This window comes from Pseudopodoces humilis, chromosome 5 (genome assembly GCF_049639895.1).
Source record: "Pseudopodoces humilis isolate 2021_Gansu_Grassland_sample_001 chromosome 5, ASM4963989v1, whole genome shotgun sequence".
Classification (NCBI taxonomy): Eukaryota; Metazoa; Chordata; class Aves; order Passeriformes; family Paridae; genus Pseudopodoces; species Pseudopodoces humilis.
The window spans coordinates 6953411-6972265 of NC_142204.1; the positions used below are offsets into that span (position 1 = coordinate 6953411).

The window sequence follows — 18855 nt, forward strand, 5'->3', positions numbered from 1 at the left end:
CCTCATTTAAATTGGGATTAAATGACACAGTGCAGGTGGAATGTGGTAATTTTGTAACTACATGGCAGACATTTCCTGCACAACATCTGCCTTTGAATACTCCATTTTTCCTCTTGTTTTTTTTCCCCCAAGCAACATTCTACTTGATTAAATACTAACAAGAATGTCAAGAAGCCAAAAGCCTCCCTACTCTTGCACACATTTAAACAAATTAAGCTCAGGGAAGACTGCAATGCTTGACTTTTGCTGATTTGGGAGGTTGTAATCAATTAAATCACTAGGTATATCTTACATCCTGCTGTAGGACTGCTCTGTTTCTGCTGAAGTCAGAATTCAATCAATAACTGCTATCAGATAGGAAACTTCCCCAGTTACATGCATTTTTTTCTTGCATAGAGTGATACACATGATCATTCAATGGTCATTAGACTGGACTGAGCTATTCTGCACCATGGTGTTTAAAAATGTAACACTTCAAGGTCAGTCATTACTCCATTAAAAAGTTAATAATTTTTATTAGGTTTGAATGTTCCACATGAAACAGCAAAGAGATATTGTCCCTAGAGTGTTGTCTAGTAGTTAAATACTCTCAAAATCATGTGGTTTTAGACAATATTATCATTAACAGCCATGAAGAGACAAGTTGGAAGCATCTGCTGTGCTTATCTGATGGTAGTCACATCAAACATCAGTACGTATCTGTGAGGTAAAATGACTTCCAGAAAGTGAAAGAACAGAAATGCATGGAAAAGTGTGAAAAAGTTTGCATCATGTTTCTCATTACATCTCTCCTGGATACAAAAGACTTGTCTACACTGGGACAACTTAAATTTATGTCCTTATTTACGTATACAGGTGCACACAAGATGTAACAGACACCAATAATGAAATCAAGGAGATAACTACACACTCATATATACAAGACCATACAAATTTTGATACCTAGGTCTATGTATGTATATACTTAAAAGTAAATGGTAAAATGAACCACTTGACTGATGTGTACTGTGATAGGGATTCCTTTTTTATTATTTGAAGTACTTTATATTCTACTATATTACAAGGAATTTGTACAATGGAGCTTGACATGTTAAGCATCATTTCAGTAATTAGGTAATAACTACACCAGTTCCTCAAAAAATGTCTCCTCAGTTTGTCTTTGGCTGATTTTCTGATATTAATTTCTTACCCAAGCACTTTAAATAGCATTCATATGGAAGGCAACTGAAAGCAAACAAAAATTGGTCTTCAAATAAAAACTTTTTTTTTCCCTAGTTTATTCTTCTAGAAGTACAATGTTTGGATCTGTGGAAAAAATCAGTGAGAGTCATGGAGGAAAAGTTTCATATTTCTATGTATGTCTCCACTAGAAGATCATAAAATAAAATAGAGGATAAACAAACACTTGACTTTCCCCTTTGCCAAGCTACCACTTTTCTAAAGGGCCCAATTTATTATTCGAGTTATTTCCGATTCAGACCTTATACAGTGTTTTGGAACTGGACTGCACATTTGAATCATAAGAACATTCCAATTCAGGAAAGCAACTGGCACAAAAGCAGGAAATACATTATGTCATTATACTTCCCAGTCTTCCTTTGTATCTAACTAAAGGGATTAATTTTAAAGAATGATGGAGTGCCCCTCTGCTCTTTAAAATCTCTCCTTGGCCACACATTCATGTAAATGTAGCGAGAAATGGGAGGGAAAGGGGGGGAAAGTAGCCTCCAAATGTCATGCCAAGAAAAATACCAAGTTCATGTGTTTTGCAAAAACAGCTGCACTGTCAGGGCAGTCACACACAAGCCCCTTGCCTTCCTCCTTTATCATTATTTTAAGCTTTACACTATGAAAAGGCACAAACTCACTTAAGAGTCCACACCAAACTTTTGTTGAGCCATGAATCCAGCTACACAACTAGTTTGAAACAGCTTTCACAGAAGTTACATTTAGTAGCAGGAGTTGTGCATGAAGCCAACATGGGACCAAACATTCTGTTTTCCTCCAAGTCTGTATTTTTAGAAAGAACAACATGCTTTACTGAAAATCTGTAGTAACCTGAAAATCAGCTTCATATTCGTAGCTAACCAAGAAAAAAAGATCTTACAATGTGAAACATAATTAAAGGTTACTTTTACAGTTTCAGTTTGCCTGAAAGAAACACCTTGGTTTTTTCCCTCTGCCGGAATGAAGTCATTGGGCATTTTCTCCAGGGAGAGAGCTGCATAGAACTGCAATGGCTGATTCTTCCACTCTTTTCAAATACTACATAGAAATGTCATTGAGGAACTTTCCTAAAGCTTTATGAGGAAAAAAACATCACACCACTATGCTTGAGGTACAAATAGAGAATTCAGTAATTGATATACTGATTAAAAGATTCCTTGTGGACTTTTTTTTAAGCTCTAGACTTGAATCCGTTCCTTCCACTGTGGAGACCAGCAAGATTTCCTGTGTGCATTATTCTCGTTTATTGTTTCAGAAACATGCATCTAGCGAGACTGTGTTTTGCAAATGAAGCAATATAAAGACTTCACTTTTCAGCCTTATTTAGACAAAAATTAGTGTAACTTCTAATTTTCTCACCTCATGCAGAATGTCACTCTGCTCTGTGCTGCAGTGCCTGGATTATACTCACACTTAAATCTCACTATCTGATCTCCCACTGGAGAAACCTCCACTAGAACTGGAAATTGTTTCACCGTTGTGTTCTTCTAATGGTACTATCAGAGACTACTTTAACACACTCATTTTATGCCTTTTAGTATCACTTTGACACCAAATAATCAAAAAAGTATGTGAGCTGGGGACAATACTAAATTAGTGGCAACTGATCCAAACCGAAGAATGAAAAAAACAAACCCTGATGACTCTGGGTCACAATTCACTTGTGCATGCAAGGTTGTTGCAAGAGATTGAATACTTTTCAGCCTCTTGGCACATTTACAGTTAAATTGCTTCATTTGTAATGGAATCAATAACTCTAATTATGCAAATTATAGTATTAAAAATATAATTATCTACAGTGGAAGTGAAACAAGGACATAGCCCAGTATTCTGGATCTATTCCAGTACAGTTTTCAGCTCAAAATACATTATTTATGCAAATAAAGAAATAGAAGCACAACAATGTTGGGTCCCAGGGACCTTGGGCAGTCATCTCACTCCAGCTCGGAGGCAGGCTCAAATCCATTCTAGTATATCCAGACATTCCCAACAGGTATACTGATGCTTTTTAATGCTCATTAAAATAAATCCACCACCTTATTCACCCCTGCTTCTGAACTGGTGTCCCTAACTTCCCATCTTCTAGAAAGGCTATTTTTTGAGGTGATGTTGTGCAGTAGACTTTTTTAACTGCTGTAACTTAAGAAGCCCTTGATTTCTAATAGCAAAAATGTACAGAATCTGTGCTGTGCATGATGATGCAGGAGATGGCTATGGAGAACTCTGAGCTCCATCATGGGATTGCTGTGTCACAGAGCATCTGGGTGCACTCAGAGCCTGACAGTACTTTTTTATGTATCTTCCACCCTGCAGGCAAGAAATACATCTTGATGGTTTCACCCAAAGTGGTTTGACTGTAGGTGATGTGTGGCCGAGGACTAAGAAAATCACCTTGGCTGCACAGTATCTGCAGAGGATTGAGTGAAGGAGTTGTTTCAGGGGCTGTCTATAGTCATCCCAGAAAGAAAGCAAGCCAGTGTGGAAGCTGGAGTTCAGAAAATTAACCCGAGAAGCACATCTAGCATGAGCGTATTGTGGAGCAAGGCCATGCTGCCAGAACCAGAGAAATTACAGACACAGGTGAAGAAAAAAAAGCCATCTGAGAGCAAGCCACACAGGCACAGGGTCAGTGCCTTACTTGCTCAGTAACATCCAAGAGCAGAAGAAAAACTGAACCGGGGGAAAAAAAATGTAAGTATTCATTATTTTGTCAAAAGCTGCATATTTATAAGCTAATTAAAAGATAAATGCTTTTTTGATCCTTACAAAATTGATGCTTACTACTTTTTAAAATGACAAATTCCCTAAGAGAGAAATAGTAAACAAGGTGTTAACTGCCCACAGCTCTCCAGCACAGAAGAAAATTAAAACATACTTATGTAACGGTAATGGAATTTACCAGTTTGCTGGGCAAAAGTGGGTATTCATTTGTAAAACTTCCCTCTGTCACACCCAGTGCTTTTTCAATCCTGCACCATTTTGAGCAAGGATGGGCTGATTGTGGAAATGCACTCCCATAAACCCAAAGTTGGTAAGTTCTGTGTCCCTTACAATTGTGAAGGAGAACAGTTACACACTGGATTTAGTGTCACACCTACACCTGGCTCACTGATGCCTCACACTCCATGTCTGCATTGCCAGAATTCAAAATGAAGATACATCCAAGGGACTGATCCCAAAAAGCCTGATGGGGAAACACTTGACTTTGCACAACTATTTTTATGACATATAGATTAATCTGAGTACTTAAATTCTGCTTGCAAGACCCTAGCTAACATTACTCAACTGCAAAATTACTAATTACAAGTATTACGATCTCAAATCTCCTGAAGCTCTGCCTGCTGCGTCTGCATCTGACTCATTACATTGAAGGCTCTCTGTTTTCTCTCTGCATTCTTCTCAGACCTTCAAGAGTTAATAAACTAGAATAAAAAAACTGGAGAACAGTAAGTCTGAGTAGGGTGATAATACATTTCAAGTTAAATTTAAGCCTTTCTAGTAGTGGGGGACACCTGAGAACTAATTTGGTGTTTACATAGGCAGCTCTCTGAAAATACTGAGATATTCTAATCAAACAACAAAGAACCTGAGCTGGAGGATGGAAGGGAGGGAGGGAGTTCAGCCTTTGGAGTGGTCCACATACCACTCAAGAGGCACTCACACCAGCTTTTAGGTGCTCCCAAACCCAACAGAGAATGAAGTCATATGGAACAGAAAGCATGAAGTACTTTTGTAATTTTGTAATTTTTGTAATTTGTGACAGTAAAGCCTTATGGCATGAAAATGCAGTAAGGGAAATGCAATATAATTCTAAGGGAAATGCAATATAATTCTGGCACAAATCAATAGAATCTAACTGCAGGGAGAATTTTAATATTATTACACAGTTAATCCACGGCTAAATTTGTCTTTGCGAATTGTTAATGTTCTTTCTAAAACAAACAGGTAATTTTGCTCTTTTTTTTACCTTGGCAAGCTCCTTTCATTACATCTCTACATCTCTCTGAAAAAAGACATACCATGATTAGTTTTTAAATCTATAAAGCTAAAAACCTCTACAGTAGGGAAGAGGAACAGCAGAAAATTATACTTCACATGAGTAAAATACAGCCTGCCAAGAGGAAAAATGTTTTAATTTGTCAATGCTGGGTTGTAGATTTGGAGTGCCAAAATTTTTAAGGTCAGAACACTGCAGTGAATGGCAGGTGCAACATCTAGTCAGTGCACACTCATGTGTCTCACTGTACACAGCACTGATCAAAGGCAGCATTGAGAGGGCATATAACAATGAGATTGTCCTGCAAAGACAAAAGAAGAGAACTTGTGAGCAGGAACTGGCCAAGTCCTCCATTATCAACAAGACAGAAATGCCTGATCCTTTGATGACAGGCCTACTTGAACTGTGAGGGAACTGTGAGCTTCTGCAGTGCCTCTGTTGCAGATGCCTTGGGTACAATGCTGACATTTCTACTCCCCACCTGTAGAACCCAAGGTGACCCAGCCACCTCTGGGGACAGGGAACACTGGATAAAAACATATCTACTCGCTTGTCCTGACCCTGCCTCAGTCCTTGCTTAAGTGATTTCCAGCACTGGAACCATACATTCAGTCACTAAAAGCAGCTTTAGACAAGTCATGCCTGCGGACTCATCCTGGACTAACCATGGGTGCTGCCTTTAGAAACCACCTGTCTTACAGCTGACAACCAAAGAAAGGAAGCTCAGTCCAGAAGACTAGAAAACTGACCTCTGGTGAAGGAAGAAAATCTAGGGGGAAATATCAGTCTGGGAAATTTCATTTGTCCTCATGCACCCTGTTAATATACAATTACTGAACAGGTAAGGCTGTTTTGACATTAATTGGGCAGCTCTGTAACTAAATAAAGCTTTAGGTATTCTTTGAGTTGGCCTTGGATTTCTCAGTTTTATTGGTCTTGTTCTCTAAAAGCAATATTGTGACTTCAAGATTACTTACATGTGCTTTCAAGATTTAAACCACTTTGCTATCCCCATCTGTAAAGAAATAATTGAGGGAGAAAATTTACACTTAAAAATTCTCCTGTCCCCTATCCCATTTCCTTCCTCTGCCTGAAAGACCTAACATTGTCACAGGTAAATAATGTATTCCAGCTCATGCAAACAAAAGGAGCACAAAGAACACAAAGAAAAAGTACACAGAAGTTTTGAATCATTATTCACAAATAACACTAACAAATCATCTTCCAAATGAGCTTGCTTTTCACTGGCACTTTGGTTGCCTATTACGCCAGGTGGATTTTTGGTTTTTTGTCCTCCAGCTGTTATTAGGGAGCCACACAAACACTGCTGTTCAACATTTACACTGCATTGTCTTCCCCTGATATATTCCTCTTCCTTCTCTCTTTTCCCACTTTGTCACTGTGGGACCCAGTGACCCTTTGCCAAGGGCCCAGGCACACAAAAACCCAGTCGGACATGCCTGGTGGCACTAAGGATGGCAGTAAAGCAGCAGGGCTCTGTGTTGCAAAGTCTATTGCTTACCCAGGTGCCACTTGGATTAGCTCAGAGAATTCCTCTCTCATCCTCAAGAAATCTCACTGAAGACCTGGCTCTCAGGAAGCTCCCAAAACTCACCCATGGCAGCTTTGGACTGAAATTTGATGGAATTTGCTTTGATAATGGAAAGAGGCTTGAACTGCAATGTGATGGTCTTTTAATAGGGTTTGAAGACCTCTTTGATCATTTACAGAGGGGTATAAAGCAGCCCTTTGTATAAAAGACATATTTTCTCAGTGCCCAATTTTAACTAACAATGCCTGCAATACCACTGCAGGCTCTTAAAACCTAAATTCAAAGTGTCAGAGCTTTTCCTGTTTGTGTAGCCCTCAAATTTTCACATCCAACTGTGAGTATCAGGACTATAAATTTGAACTTAGCAATAATATTACTTCCTTAGACCTTCTGAGCCTTTTTATACCTCTTCCACACCCCTCAGGTCATGCTGAAAGCCACTGATCTAGTTATATTCGTTTCCATGGAGAAGTAGAAGCACTGGTCACCATAAAGCACCAGCAATAAACTCAGTCCTAATGATGCCCATTTCTTCCTGGAATCCCAAAGAACTCCTGAACCACCAATGAATTATATCACACCTCTTCCTTTATAAAGTATCCAGATATTACTATGATTATTACTTCTGTAGATGACACAGAGAACTAGGATTGGGAATATCAACACAGACAATGCATAGGCTAAGGTGTATGTCCTAGACAAAACGTGTCATGAGTAGCCACTGGGATCAAGCAGGATTTGGCACTGTGTAGCCACACATGTGTTTTCCAGCCTAGTAGAAAAAGCTGGTATTAGAGGCAGGAACTTAGCCAAGACTACTGAGAAGTTAATTTATATGAAATACACTACAGAAAATGGATCTGAAAAACCCATTTCCAGAGGAAAACATTATTGAACTAAGGACTTTTGTAAGACTGTTTCACTCATAGACTCTGGTTTGGGAATTACAAAACTCTTGAAGTTAAGTGAATGGCTGGAGCTGGGTCAGGGGAGGTTTAATCAGGATATAAGGAAAAATTCTTTTACCAGAGGGTGCTCAGGCACTGAACAGGCTCCCCAGGGAATGGTCACAGCCCCAAGGCTGCCAGAGCTCCAGAGCCTTTGGACACAGCTCTCAGGCACAGGGTGGGATTGTTGGGGTGTCCTGGGCTGGGCCAGGAACTGGACTCAATGATTTTGCTGGGTAACTTCCAGCCTAGGATATTCTGTGATCCTATAATTTTAATAAATCTCAGGTAGGAGAAATTCTGCCAATGTATCTTAACAAAGGCAAAGGATCAGAAGAAGTAAACTGAAATTCACTCCAACTTCTTTTCTAGACACTTTACAGTTATTTACATTATGTCCTGAAAGATTTAAAGGATCTTTAAATATCTGTGCTTTCCCTGCCTTAAGTCAGGGAGGCTAATGAGTGAAAGCTGATTTTTCTACTATTACGCCAAATCAGAAATTATTTTGGACTCGAGTTGGAGATACAAATGTGTGAATTACAACAGTCCCATTCTCGTTCACATGCATAACAACACTCCTATTAACATCACTGGAAAAGCAAATGAGCTTGGAAAAGGAGTGTTTTCTCCAGCCAAAATAAGATCATGTAAATCTACTGTCCATAACAGCTATAAACAAAGCAACACCAGTGGAGGATCTTTTACTTTAGATGTTCAAAATTACAACTGAAATAATACCTACACAGCCATTTTAAAAAGTAAAATATCTTACATGATTTTAAAGCTGTTTTCACAGCTTGCTCCTTGTTGCTTAAAAAGTGTAGTTTCAGTATCCTGATTGTCTTTGAGAGGCTCCTTGGCTACACTCCCTTGTTCAAGTTTGGAGCTAAAGACGCAGCAGCACACACTGACCTCTTTGATTCCCACTGTCAAAACTTAGCCATGTTAATTTCTGCTAATTAAACTGGAATATTTGATAAAACCTGGGCTAGCAGCTGTAAAGTCTGTGTGCTGAGGAGGGGGAGAAGAGGCTTTTTGGCAGCTGGCACTTTTATTAGGAGGCATTCAAAAAGCCTGATAGATAATACACTTTCGTAAGACACCGTGAACTACATGCCTTCAAAAGAAATTGTAATAGCTAGTGAGGTTTGGGGTTGCTTATACATTATATTCTCTGCTTTCCAGGGAAATGAATGCAGCACTTGATATATTCTCTTTGTGTAATATGAATTCAGGTGGTGGCTGACAGGGTAGATTTAGAAGTAAGATTTATCTCAAAGTATGTTTCCATGTTTACACACTCAGCATCATTTTTCATATCCACCTTTAACCATTATTCCTCTTTGGAGTAGAAGTCAGGTTCTTAATTATATGAAATTTTTCATTGTAATGAAAGGAAACATAGAGATCCTTGTGAACACACTCACGTTTATAACATATTTACAATGTGTTTTCAGAGTTCCAATAATTCATGGTGCTAACAGTGGAAGACTCCACACACTAGCTGTAGTATTAATCCTTTGAAAAATTATTAGCCAAGCCAGGAATTTTATTAGTCAGCTTTTCACGTTAGATGTGCTCTGCTGGTATTTCACTATATCAATGCTTACTTCATGTTCTGACAATTTTTCTAACTAGCCTAAGATATTACTGTGTTAGATGATAATTTAGTCATTCTATTAAGCCTTGGCATTAAATGCATTTAATGCTAAATTAGTTCTTTCTTAAAAAGACTTTCCTCCTGATAGAGAAAAAATACCCATTCCAATTAAGAAACAAAAGATCTGAAGGAGAATATATATATTAATATGTATTAATTGTCCACCCTTTTCATTACACTTTACTTTTTTAATATGATGACAAGCTGCTTTTGAGGAATAACTCACAACAGAATCCATGGATCAGTAAATTTTCCTACCAAAGAGCATAATCTTGCAGAAAAGTTTAACTGCCTCTTTTGGGTATTGTTTCTGATGTAAAAAGGATCTGTTTTGCTGTTAGCAAGGCCATAAGAAGTTACTTAAAACTTAATTTAAACTTAACTTAAACACTTAACATCCTGGGTGACCCCATCAGGTCCATATTTGCACTGGACTCAAACTCAAGGCTGTGCTATAAAACCTTTTTTTGTCCATAGTAAGCCTTGCTCAAGTATCACAATAAACTAAGGCCCTAACATGCAGAAAGTGGGGTAGAGCTCAGCTGTGGTATCAATGATAGTCAGGATTCTGTACACATTCTTAAAGACAAAGGCTGTAGCAAACATGAATCTAATGATTTCTGATCACTCTACTCTTTTTTAAATTAAAAACTCCTGACTGCCATTGAGAACTTGCCTTGGTCTGAATGACTGGACTTATAAATATTGATCATACTATTGCAGCCAGGTCCACTTGTGTTATAACCAAACACATGCTCCATAATGAAATCAGTACAGATCTCAGTTATTTGTAAATTGTTTTCCTAAGTGACAGAAATAAGGCTACTTCAATTGCATTAATTGCATCACTTTCATAAGGAAAGTATTACTGTCTTCTTATTTCAGACTACTGGCATGTAGATTCACATTTTTTGTTATCAAATAAAATAAGGGTCAATAACTGTTTTAATCTAGAAAAACAGAGAATGCTATGAAGTGTCTGGTAAGGTATTCATCTTTCTATGAAATTAAGGTTTGGAAAGGAGGCTTTCATATCCTGCTGTATAATTTCTACTTTTGAGTGATGGCTACTGAACAATAGCTATCTGACCCTGCTCTTCATTGGCTGATGATGTAAAACATTGCTGCCAGACTGCTTGTATAATGAGATTCTATTTGAACACTGATGATATGGGAAACATATATGCTAAAGAAAATTCAGAATTTTAGAAGCACATAAAGTACTTCAGCAGGTGGAGTGAAACAGAAATATAGCTTATTTTAAAGGTAGAAATAACTTGTAACAGAACACATCAGAATTTAGTTGCTAGGTAAAGGCCATAAAGATAAGATGCACATTGTGACAACCCAGTAAAGCAAGGCTTAGGTATTGTAAAATCCCGATAAAGCAGAACCTATGGCTTAAGAAGCCAGCAAGAACCAGTCTCCGGGTTTTGGCCAGGGCAAACTGACCTGGGAGAAAGCCAAACCTCCACTGAGCCTGCCCAGAGATGGGGTCAACCAGTGAACATTGAGGAAGACTTCTTACTTCATCACAAAGACCCCTGCCTGTGACCACCAGGAAATGGGGCACCACCAAAAACTAACTATAATATGAAGTGCAAGAAGGCAGAGAATGGGTGGGGAATCATGTGGAACCATCTTGTGGGATCAATGTCCATTTAAACCTGTACCCTGTCTCGACCAGGTTCGTATGTATGGTGGAGAATCTCCCACTGTCTCTCCAGATGGCATAAAGCATAGAACTTTACAATTTTAATTTTAAAGTCCTTATTCCACAACACACTGAATTTCTGGAGACCTAAGGACTCACTTCCCCTTCAGCATATTTTGGCATGAACACCTCAAAATCAAGCACAAGAAACAGATCTCTTGTACTTGCTCTTTGTATCCTCGGATGTAATAGACACTCCTGTAGCCATGACAAAGTAAGGGTATAAGATCTGATTTGTACAAAGTCAGACATACTATCAGAGAACAGAATCACATTATCAGCATTTAGGGATACTTAGATTAGCCCCTTGTGACTGCCCTCACCTGGAATAAATCAGTACAACTCCACTTGTACACGAATTTATGCCTGGCAGTGCCCTGTTTATTCTCTTTTGATCAATTATGTCACAGAAACTTCTCACCTGTAATTCTTGCCTCTGATTATGGTTTATCCTCACAATCATGAATATTTGATAATGCATACTGACTAGATCAACAGATACTTTCAGTAATTTATGATGAATGTTAGTCTGGTCTACATACACACAAATGACACCTATTTAACTAAATCGGTTTCTAATTCAATTTAGTTAAAATTTGAGTAGCTTCCAAGCTTCTTCCAAAGCTTCAAAACAAAGCTTCAATCTTCCAAACAAATAGATTGGTTTAAAAATAGCTAATATTGTCTTAGCTTCATTCAGTTAAAAGAATGTCTGCACAACAGGATTGCAATGAGTTTATTAAATTTATTTAGAATCCAATTTATTTCAACCAGTACTATTTGTGTGTAGGCCAGGCTACAGAGACAAGTGCAAACTGCAAAATCCAACACTAATTGTCAATATTACTGCTCCCAGAAAGTAAAGAAGTAATTAGTTTGAATAAAGTTTTCATTTGTTAATGAACAGCACACATGAAACAATAAAGCTAACAAACAGTGTTTTGTTTACATGATAGTTTTCCCCAGGCAGCTGTTATGCCATTAGTGATGAAATGTCATTGTTGCACTACAGTCATAGTGTGAAAATGTTAAAATGTAAATATATTTAAACACCTTGGGGATATTGTGATTATTGCTAATTTTTACTTGTATTGCAACACAGATGGAAACAAAAACCTTCACTTTCCATTTGAAAACTTTTTTATCCCTTTCTTCTATTTTAGGTTTTTAGGTGCCTGAAAAATTTAGTGCTTACTTATGTCAATAGGCATGCTAAGAAATTAGTCCTTTATTTTCAGTATAAAACCTACAGATCGGTAAATTTTGTGGGGATAAAAGATTGAGATTATTCCCATCCTAATCATCCAAAACAAGCTAAAGGCATCTGAGTAGTGGTTGAAGATGCATGTAAACTGAATGATATTCAAAAGTTTCCAGTGTTAATTCCCAGGCAAAAGGCAGAACTCAAGTTTCCTGACATGAAGGCAGTCCCCTTAATAAGAGTGACCCAAGTTTGAAGAAAATGCTTTTTGATCTGGAGGATATCAGAAAATAGCCAGATTAGAAATCCCTTTTCTTTTCTTTTCTTTTGGTCACTGGGATGTAATCATGATGTCATCTATGAGTAGGAAGACATTTCTGTGAAACACTGCTCCACTGTCTCCAGGCCTTCAAATAATTTCTTACCAGGAAATTGGAAGCAATTGCTGAAAAACTAATTTTGTACCTCTTTCTCCATAATACACAGGAAGTCACTGAACAGTGATGATCAGAGGCCACTGCAGTATAAATGTCACTTGAGTAGCCTGCACAGATGTGTCTTTTCATGGAGAGATTAGAGTACTGCTCTGTGTCCTGGGGAGGGAGGTAGAAGGAGTTGTGAGCACACACAATGACTCTGGGTTCAGAGAGAGAAGTGGGTCTTGTTCCTTGCTCAAGGTTCTCACCTCTCTTGTGGGAAAATTTTTTGACTGCCATATTCAGAAAATGCAAGTCTTCCTCAACAATCTCTAGGACAGTCTTAGAGACGAACAGCTCTTCCCATCAGTCACAACATTCCCTCTCTCCACCAGCCTCTCTTCTCCCTTCTCTCAGGCACTGTATCTTCCCCAAGATTCCTTCCAGTGCAAGACAGGTCCCAAGGCTGTTCCCTCCGACCCCCACACCTCCCAGCTTTAATCCCAGGAGCTGCAGAGTTTGTGTCTCAAATGCTTAACATTCTCTGCTGTCTTGCTGCTTTTCAAGGACCTGATTAATTACTTAAAGTTTATAAAGTATGTTGAGGATGAAAGGAACTCTAATATCAATAGTAAGTACCATGGTTATTTACTTCTCTGGTTTTCCTCTCCTTGTCCTAATAGACAGAAATTTCTGAATTTTGATCTATGAACAAAAAATTGCATTTGGCCTGTGGAATTCAGCAGAATGGGACGTACACTCAGTGTACAGTCACACTGAGGAGGCTCATATTTAATTTGTGTCATCATATTCTCATGTGGTGGCCAAGACTATTTCCAGATAGGCTTAACATTTCAGTGGCCTGAATTTAACAACAAAACAATGCTGCTGGTTTTACAACTATTGTTTTCACTCTTGACCAAGGACAAGAATTAATTCCATGCTCTTGAGAGGCTGGTCAAGGAGGACACATAGGTCCCCACCAGCACACAAAACTCTCACTTCTCTGTAAACACCTTGTCTTAGGAAGAGCAGCTGAAGAGATTAAAAGGATTCCTACACAAAAATGCAGTGTCCTCATCAGAAAAAGACAATGAAGTTTATTTATGCTGCTTAATTCTTGTTCCTTTGAAGACCAGCCTGCAATCCATATGTGAAACATCGAAGCCACAGAAACTTCTCCATGATTGTCATGATGACTTTAACTTACTTGGGAATTACACTAAGTTTACATTTCTTTTCACAGCATTTAGTACACGGAATATGTAATTCATTTTGATTAAGAAATACCCTTTCTCTAAATTTCAGTCTTACTCCAAGGCTTTCCGAACTGAGGATTACAAAGAGATATTAATCCTTGCAAAATAAGCACTTGTTTTGAGGCTATAAATGAATATTTCCTTAAACCAACTCGGCTTTGAGCTTCCCAGGTAGTCTGGCAAAGTTTCCTGATAGCTACTGAATGAGTGGGGAAATGTCAACTTTCAATAAAAAAAAAAGAAAATGATAACAAGTGGATCCTAAATACACAGCAGACTTCAACACAGGTGCCAACATTAGCAGTAAGTGAACAAACTACTGTTTTCACATTTCAAGGTACTGCCTGCTGCAGTTGTACTGCAAGTCTAAGATTAGCAGGTAGGGCTGCTTTTGCTGACTTCAATTATAAGAAGAACCTGATGGATACACAAATAAGTTTGGTATTACTGCACATGCAATGCACATTCAGCTTGCTTAGAGCCCAAAACCTTAAGCATTTCAGCCATAAATCACTCCCCTGGCACCATACTTAGACCCAGGGCTATGAAAATATACCCATATAGTCCTTGACTACCTCTAAGAAGTTTTACAGTTTAAGATCAGCAAGAGTTTCAGTCTGTAGTATTCCAGAATAAGCTCTTCTGAGTCAACGGAAAGCCATGCTCCAAATGTGTCTTTAAAGAACCCAGTTAAAACTCCTGCTGTGGGAGAATTGACATTTTGCACCTTTAAATGCATTTGTCTTTTAAGAAGTTCCAGGCAACACAGATGAAATTCAGAGTTCTATCTGCATGAGGACAAGGAGGATGCAGGCATTTAGAGGACTTTTCTATTTGATTATGAGCACAGTGCAGTTCCTAAATGACAAATGCTTGTGGATTTGTTGTGTAGAGTTGCATCTGTCCTTGGTAACTGGGAGCAGAAGTCCATCTGCCAGAATGTATCTGGCAAATCCCTTTGCAGGCTGCCGTTTTGTGAGCAAGGGCATACACAGCCCCCTTAGTGACCCCTCCCTAAAACCACCTGTAGAACCTTCCAGCTGTTCCTTTCTCTGACTCATCCTCCAGTTATCCCTAAGGAGAGAGTGGAATGAAGGAGAAAATCCCTGTACCTACCTACACCTGTATTTGTACGCATGTGCAGCCATGAGGAAGATGAGGGGGTCAAGAAGGCACCCCCTTAACAGAACAGCCTGGCCTTGTTCTGGTGGAGAAATGCCCAGGCAGCAAATTCCCACCTGCTACCTGGGCTCTGCTGCAGCAGCAACACAACCAGCAATTTGCCTTTTCCCCCAGATGCTTCCCCTTCCTCTTCACTTCATTCCTTCTAGAGCTGTCCAGCTTGAGAATTCATCCTCTGGGTTGCAGAAGGATAAAATGCATGAAGGGAAGTAAAAGACAAAAAAATCTCATTGAACAACATTACAAGAATGTACTGTTTCAAAACTCTGCTCTTAATTACATTAATATTAAAGGATGCAGTGGAAGATACTATAAGAACAATTCTTTCTGAACAGTTCAATAAATGAGCATGGCTTTCCTTTTCCCATTTCAGAGTGGTCTTTATTAGCTTTTTAAACAGTTTAATTGTTTCTAATGTTTCATCTAAGAGGAATCTTATAGTGGAGAAAAACTGTTGGGCTGGATTTTGAGTAATTCTCAATGGAAATGCTCATTAGAGAACTGACCTTACAATTAAAGAACTGCAAGGGAAAAAAAGGAGAATTAATTAGTCACATTATTTTTCCTCCAGCATATTTTAAAAATTAGCAACTGGAGGAGATGGGGGCTCATCCTGCAGCCTTTTCACACAATAACAGTTGCAGTAATGATTCCAGGAATGCAGACAGGGAGAGCAGGATCAGATGCTTAAGCATAAGATAAGCATAAGCCAGGCCAGTGGAGGCACAGATCAAGCCTCTTGTGTTGTATCCTGAGCACTCATTCTCCACTGAAGTCAATGACAACAATTGAGGCATTTTATGGGTACCAGATTGGAAATTATCAGTGTTTTATAGCACGTGGACTTACCTTAGCAGCTGGCAGCCCTTCTGAGAGCACAGGGCACTGGCTCCCACCCCAAACACACCAGCTCCATGCCTGCACAATGCCAGTGATTTGAATTGTGTGTCCTATCATCTTACTCCAGAGTAACAGAGCTGAGAAGCCAGTCCTGAATATCCAATCCACAAGCACCTGTACTTCAAGTATTTCTTTATTTGCATTTCTATCCTGAGGCATCATTTATCATGACAGCTATTCAGTACACACAATTTTAGGGTTTTATGCTCCTGACACATCACCATTCTGGTAACTACCACTCAAACCATGACTAAGATTTTAATCTGAGCCTCACGACTCAGTTGTGCTGTCTGCTCACTCCTAGCTCAGGTATGGAAACACCTTCTATCCTTCAAAAATCATCAGTTTTGATATCTCCAATTGTCATTTTATTCTCACTATTATTACAAATAGAATACAACTTCATGGCAAAACAAACAAACAAACAAAAAAATCTCAAACAAACAACAAACCCAACACAAAAAAGTTTTCAACAGTCATCCACATTGAACAAAATACCCTGTGTGAAGATAATAAAAGAAAGATTAATCCAAAGTCATCATTTCTGAATGTCTGATTCCAGCTATTTACTACCAAGGAAAGAAGACTGACAATGACCAAAATCAAATATTATAATTATCTATTTCTCCTTCCTCTCTTTGGTGAATTTGTTTGATATTTTCTTTCTTGACACTAGCAGTTTCATTCATGATTTTGAAGAAACACGTATTTGTTGTCTAAGATCAGATCTGGCCAATTATCAAAATGCAAAAATTGTTACAGAATTAAAAAAAAAAAATCTATCCCCTCTGAGAAACAGGAAGACAAGACTTCAGATGATATTAATCAGTGTAATTCCACTCACTCAAAAAGAATTACATAATTTACACCAAATCAGGATGTGGTTCATGATTTTAAAATAGAATCCTGGTTTATTTAATAAATATCATTTATTATATAAATATTATTTATTGCAGAGCTCCAAGATTACAAAGCCACTCGGTCCTTATTTTTTTCTATTTACAGATAAGATTTCCTTAAAACAGCTTCAACAGTTACAGTTAAAATCTTAAAACCTGCTTAGGTCTAAAGTTATTACTTCCTGCCAGGAATGTCTGAAAGGAGTCGGAATATTCACCTTCTTGAATAGGTCTCCTGGGAATATTTCAGTGTCTTTTCTGAATAGGATGCTTGCTGTGGAATTTGGTCATCTTTGGCATTTTCAGCATCATTTTTAAGGACTGTATCATTATACTGCAGCTTTAAAATGTTTGGAACGGACCGAGAGCCAGTTACACCTTTACCTCAAAGACAAATGGTTTTCTCTTCATTCTCTATCATCAATAAAGGTAGGATTTGTAAAAGAGCTGTGTAAAGGAAGGCTATCGATTTGAAGTATTCCATTTGTTGGCTGTGTATCCTCAGCTTTTTCAAAAGCTGGCTATAGGTTCTGCTGCCCTTCTCACAGATTGTTTAGTATATTTAGTCCTATGCTGTCTGGTCTTGGCTGCCACTCAGAATCACAGAATTGATTATGTTGGAAGAGACCTCTAAGATCATTGAGTCCAACTGTTTATCAAACAATGCCATGTTCACCACCAAACCATGTCCCCAAGTGCCACCTCCACAGTTATATGTACCTACTGGGATGGTGGCCCCACCACTGTCCTGGGTAGCCTGTTAAATGCTTGACAAGCCTCTCCATTAAGAGATTTCTCCTAATATCCAATCTAAGCCTCCTCTGGCACAGCTTGAGGACATTTCTTCTTGTCCTGTCCCTTGTTTCCTGGCAGCAGAGCCTGACCCCCACCTAGCTGCACCTTCCTGTCAGGGAGTTTTAGAGAGCCAGAAGGTCCCCCTGAGCCTCCTTTTCTCCAGGCTGAGCCCCCACAGCTGTTCCTCACATGATTTGCTCTCTAGGCCCTTCCCCAGCATCGTTGCCTTTCTCTGGACATGCCCCAGCTCCAGAACTGGACACAGCATCCAAGGTGTGGCTTCACCAGTGCCCAGCACAGGGGGCAGTCACTGCCCTGGTCCTGTGGCCACACCATGGCTCAGATAGCCCAGGTTGCTACTGCTCTCTTGCCCACCTGGACACACCTGGGCTCATGTCCAGCTGTTGTCACCAGTGCCTCCAGGGCCTTTCCCAGATTTCCAACTGCTCATCCTCCAGCCAGGAGCTGCAGGGGGTTGGTGTGACCTAAGGGCAGGACCTGACATTGGCCTTGTTGAACCTCAGCCCATCCATCCAGCCTGTCCAGATCCCTCTGCAGAGTCTTCCTGCCTTCCAGCAGATCAATACTTGTACCATTCCAGCCTTCCTCTCAAACATGCAGATGTCCATCCTACTGAAACAAAAAATCTTGTATCCTATAAACTCATACTTCTAAGAAGTCACAAGATAGAAAAGGGTCTGAGGTTCAAAAATGTCACGGTCAGCAAGGATTGTTTAAATGTCACGGTCAGCAAGGATTGTTTATTCTCACCTTCTACCATCTAAGCAAACATCAGTCCCACTAAAGAATTCCTATATCTGCTAAATAACTTCTGATTGGGCTCTAGCTCTAATTCCCAAGCAATTGGCCCAAATTCACTGTTCCCTGGTTGCACCAGCAACCAGGCTCTGGAAATCATACTTCTGAAATGTGTTTTCAATTTGAAACCCATAAGAAGTTTTTTATCTGCTGAAGCCCCAAAATGTTTAGGTCTCTTCATGATAGGTGGGACAATAAGGTATGGGGAACACTGTCAAGCCAAGTGATTTTTAGGAAGTTGTTCAGTCTCTAAGGCAATGTTTGGAGGTGTAAACATCTTATCC

General features: G+C 39.1%; 1 protein-coding gene across 2 annotated transcripts in view; it reads right to left on the minus strand.

Moving 5' to 3' along the window:
• PHF21B (PHD finger protein 21B) overlaps positions 1-18855 on the minus strand; it is a 175977-nt gene that overhangs the window by 101814 nt on the left and 55308 nt on the right. Inside the window, exon 4 of one of the 2 annotated variants that reach the window (XM_088055481.1) lies at positions 14825-14848. The exons of the other annotated variant lie outside the window; for it this stretch is intronic. Within the exon in view, the coding sequence (XP_087911607.1) occupies positions 14825-14848 (24 nt within the window). The remainder of the gene's footprint in view (positions 1-14824; positions 14849-18855) is intronic. 2 annotated transcript variants of the gene reach the window in all.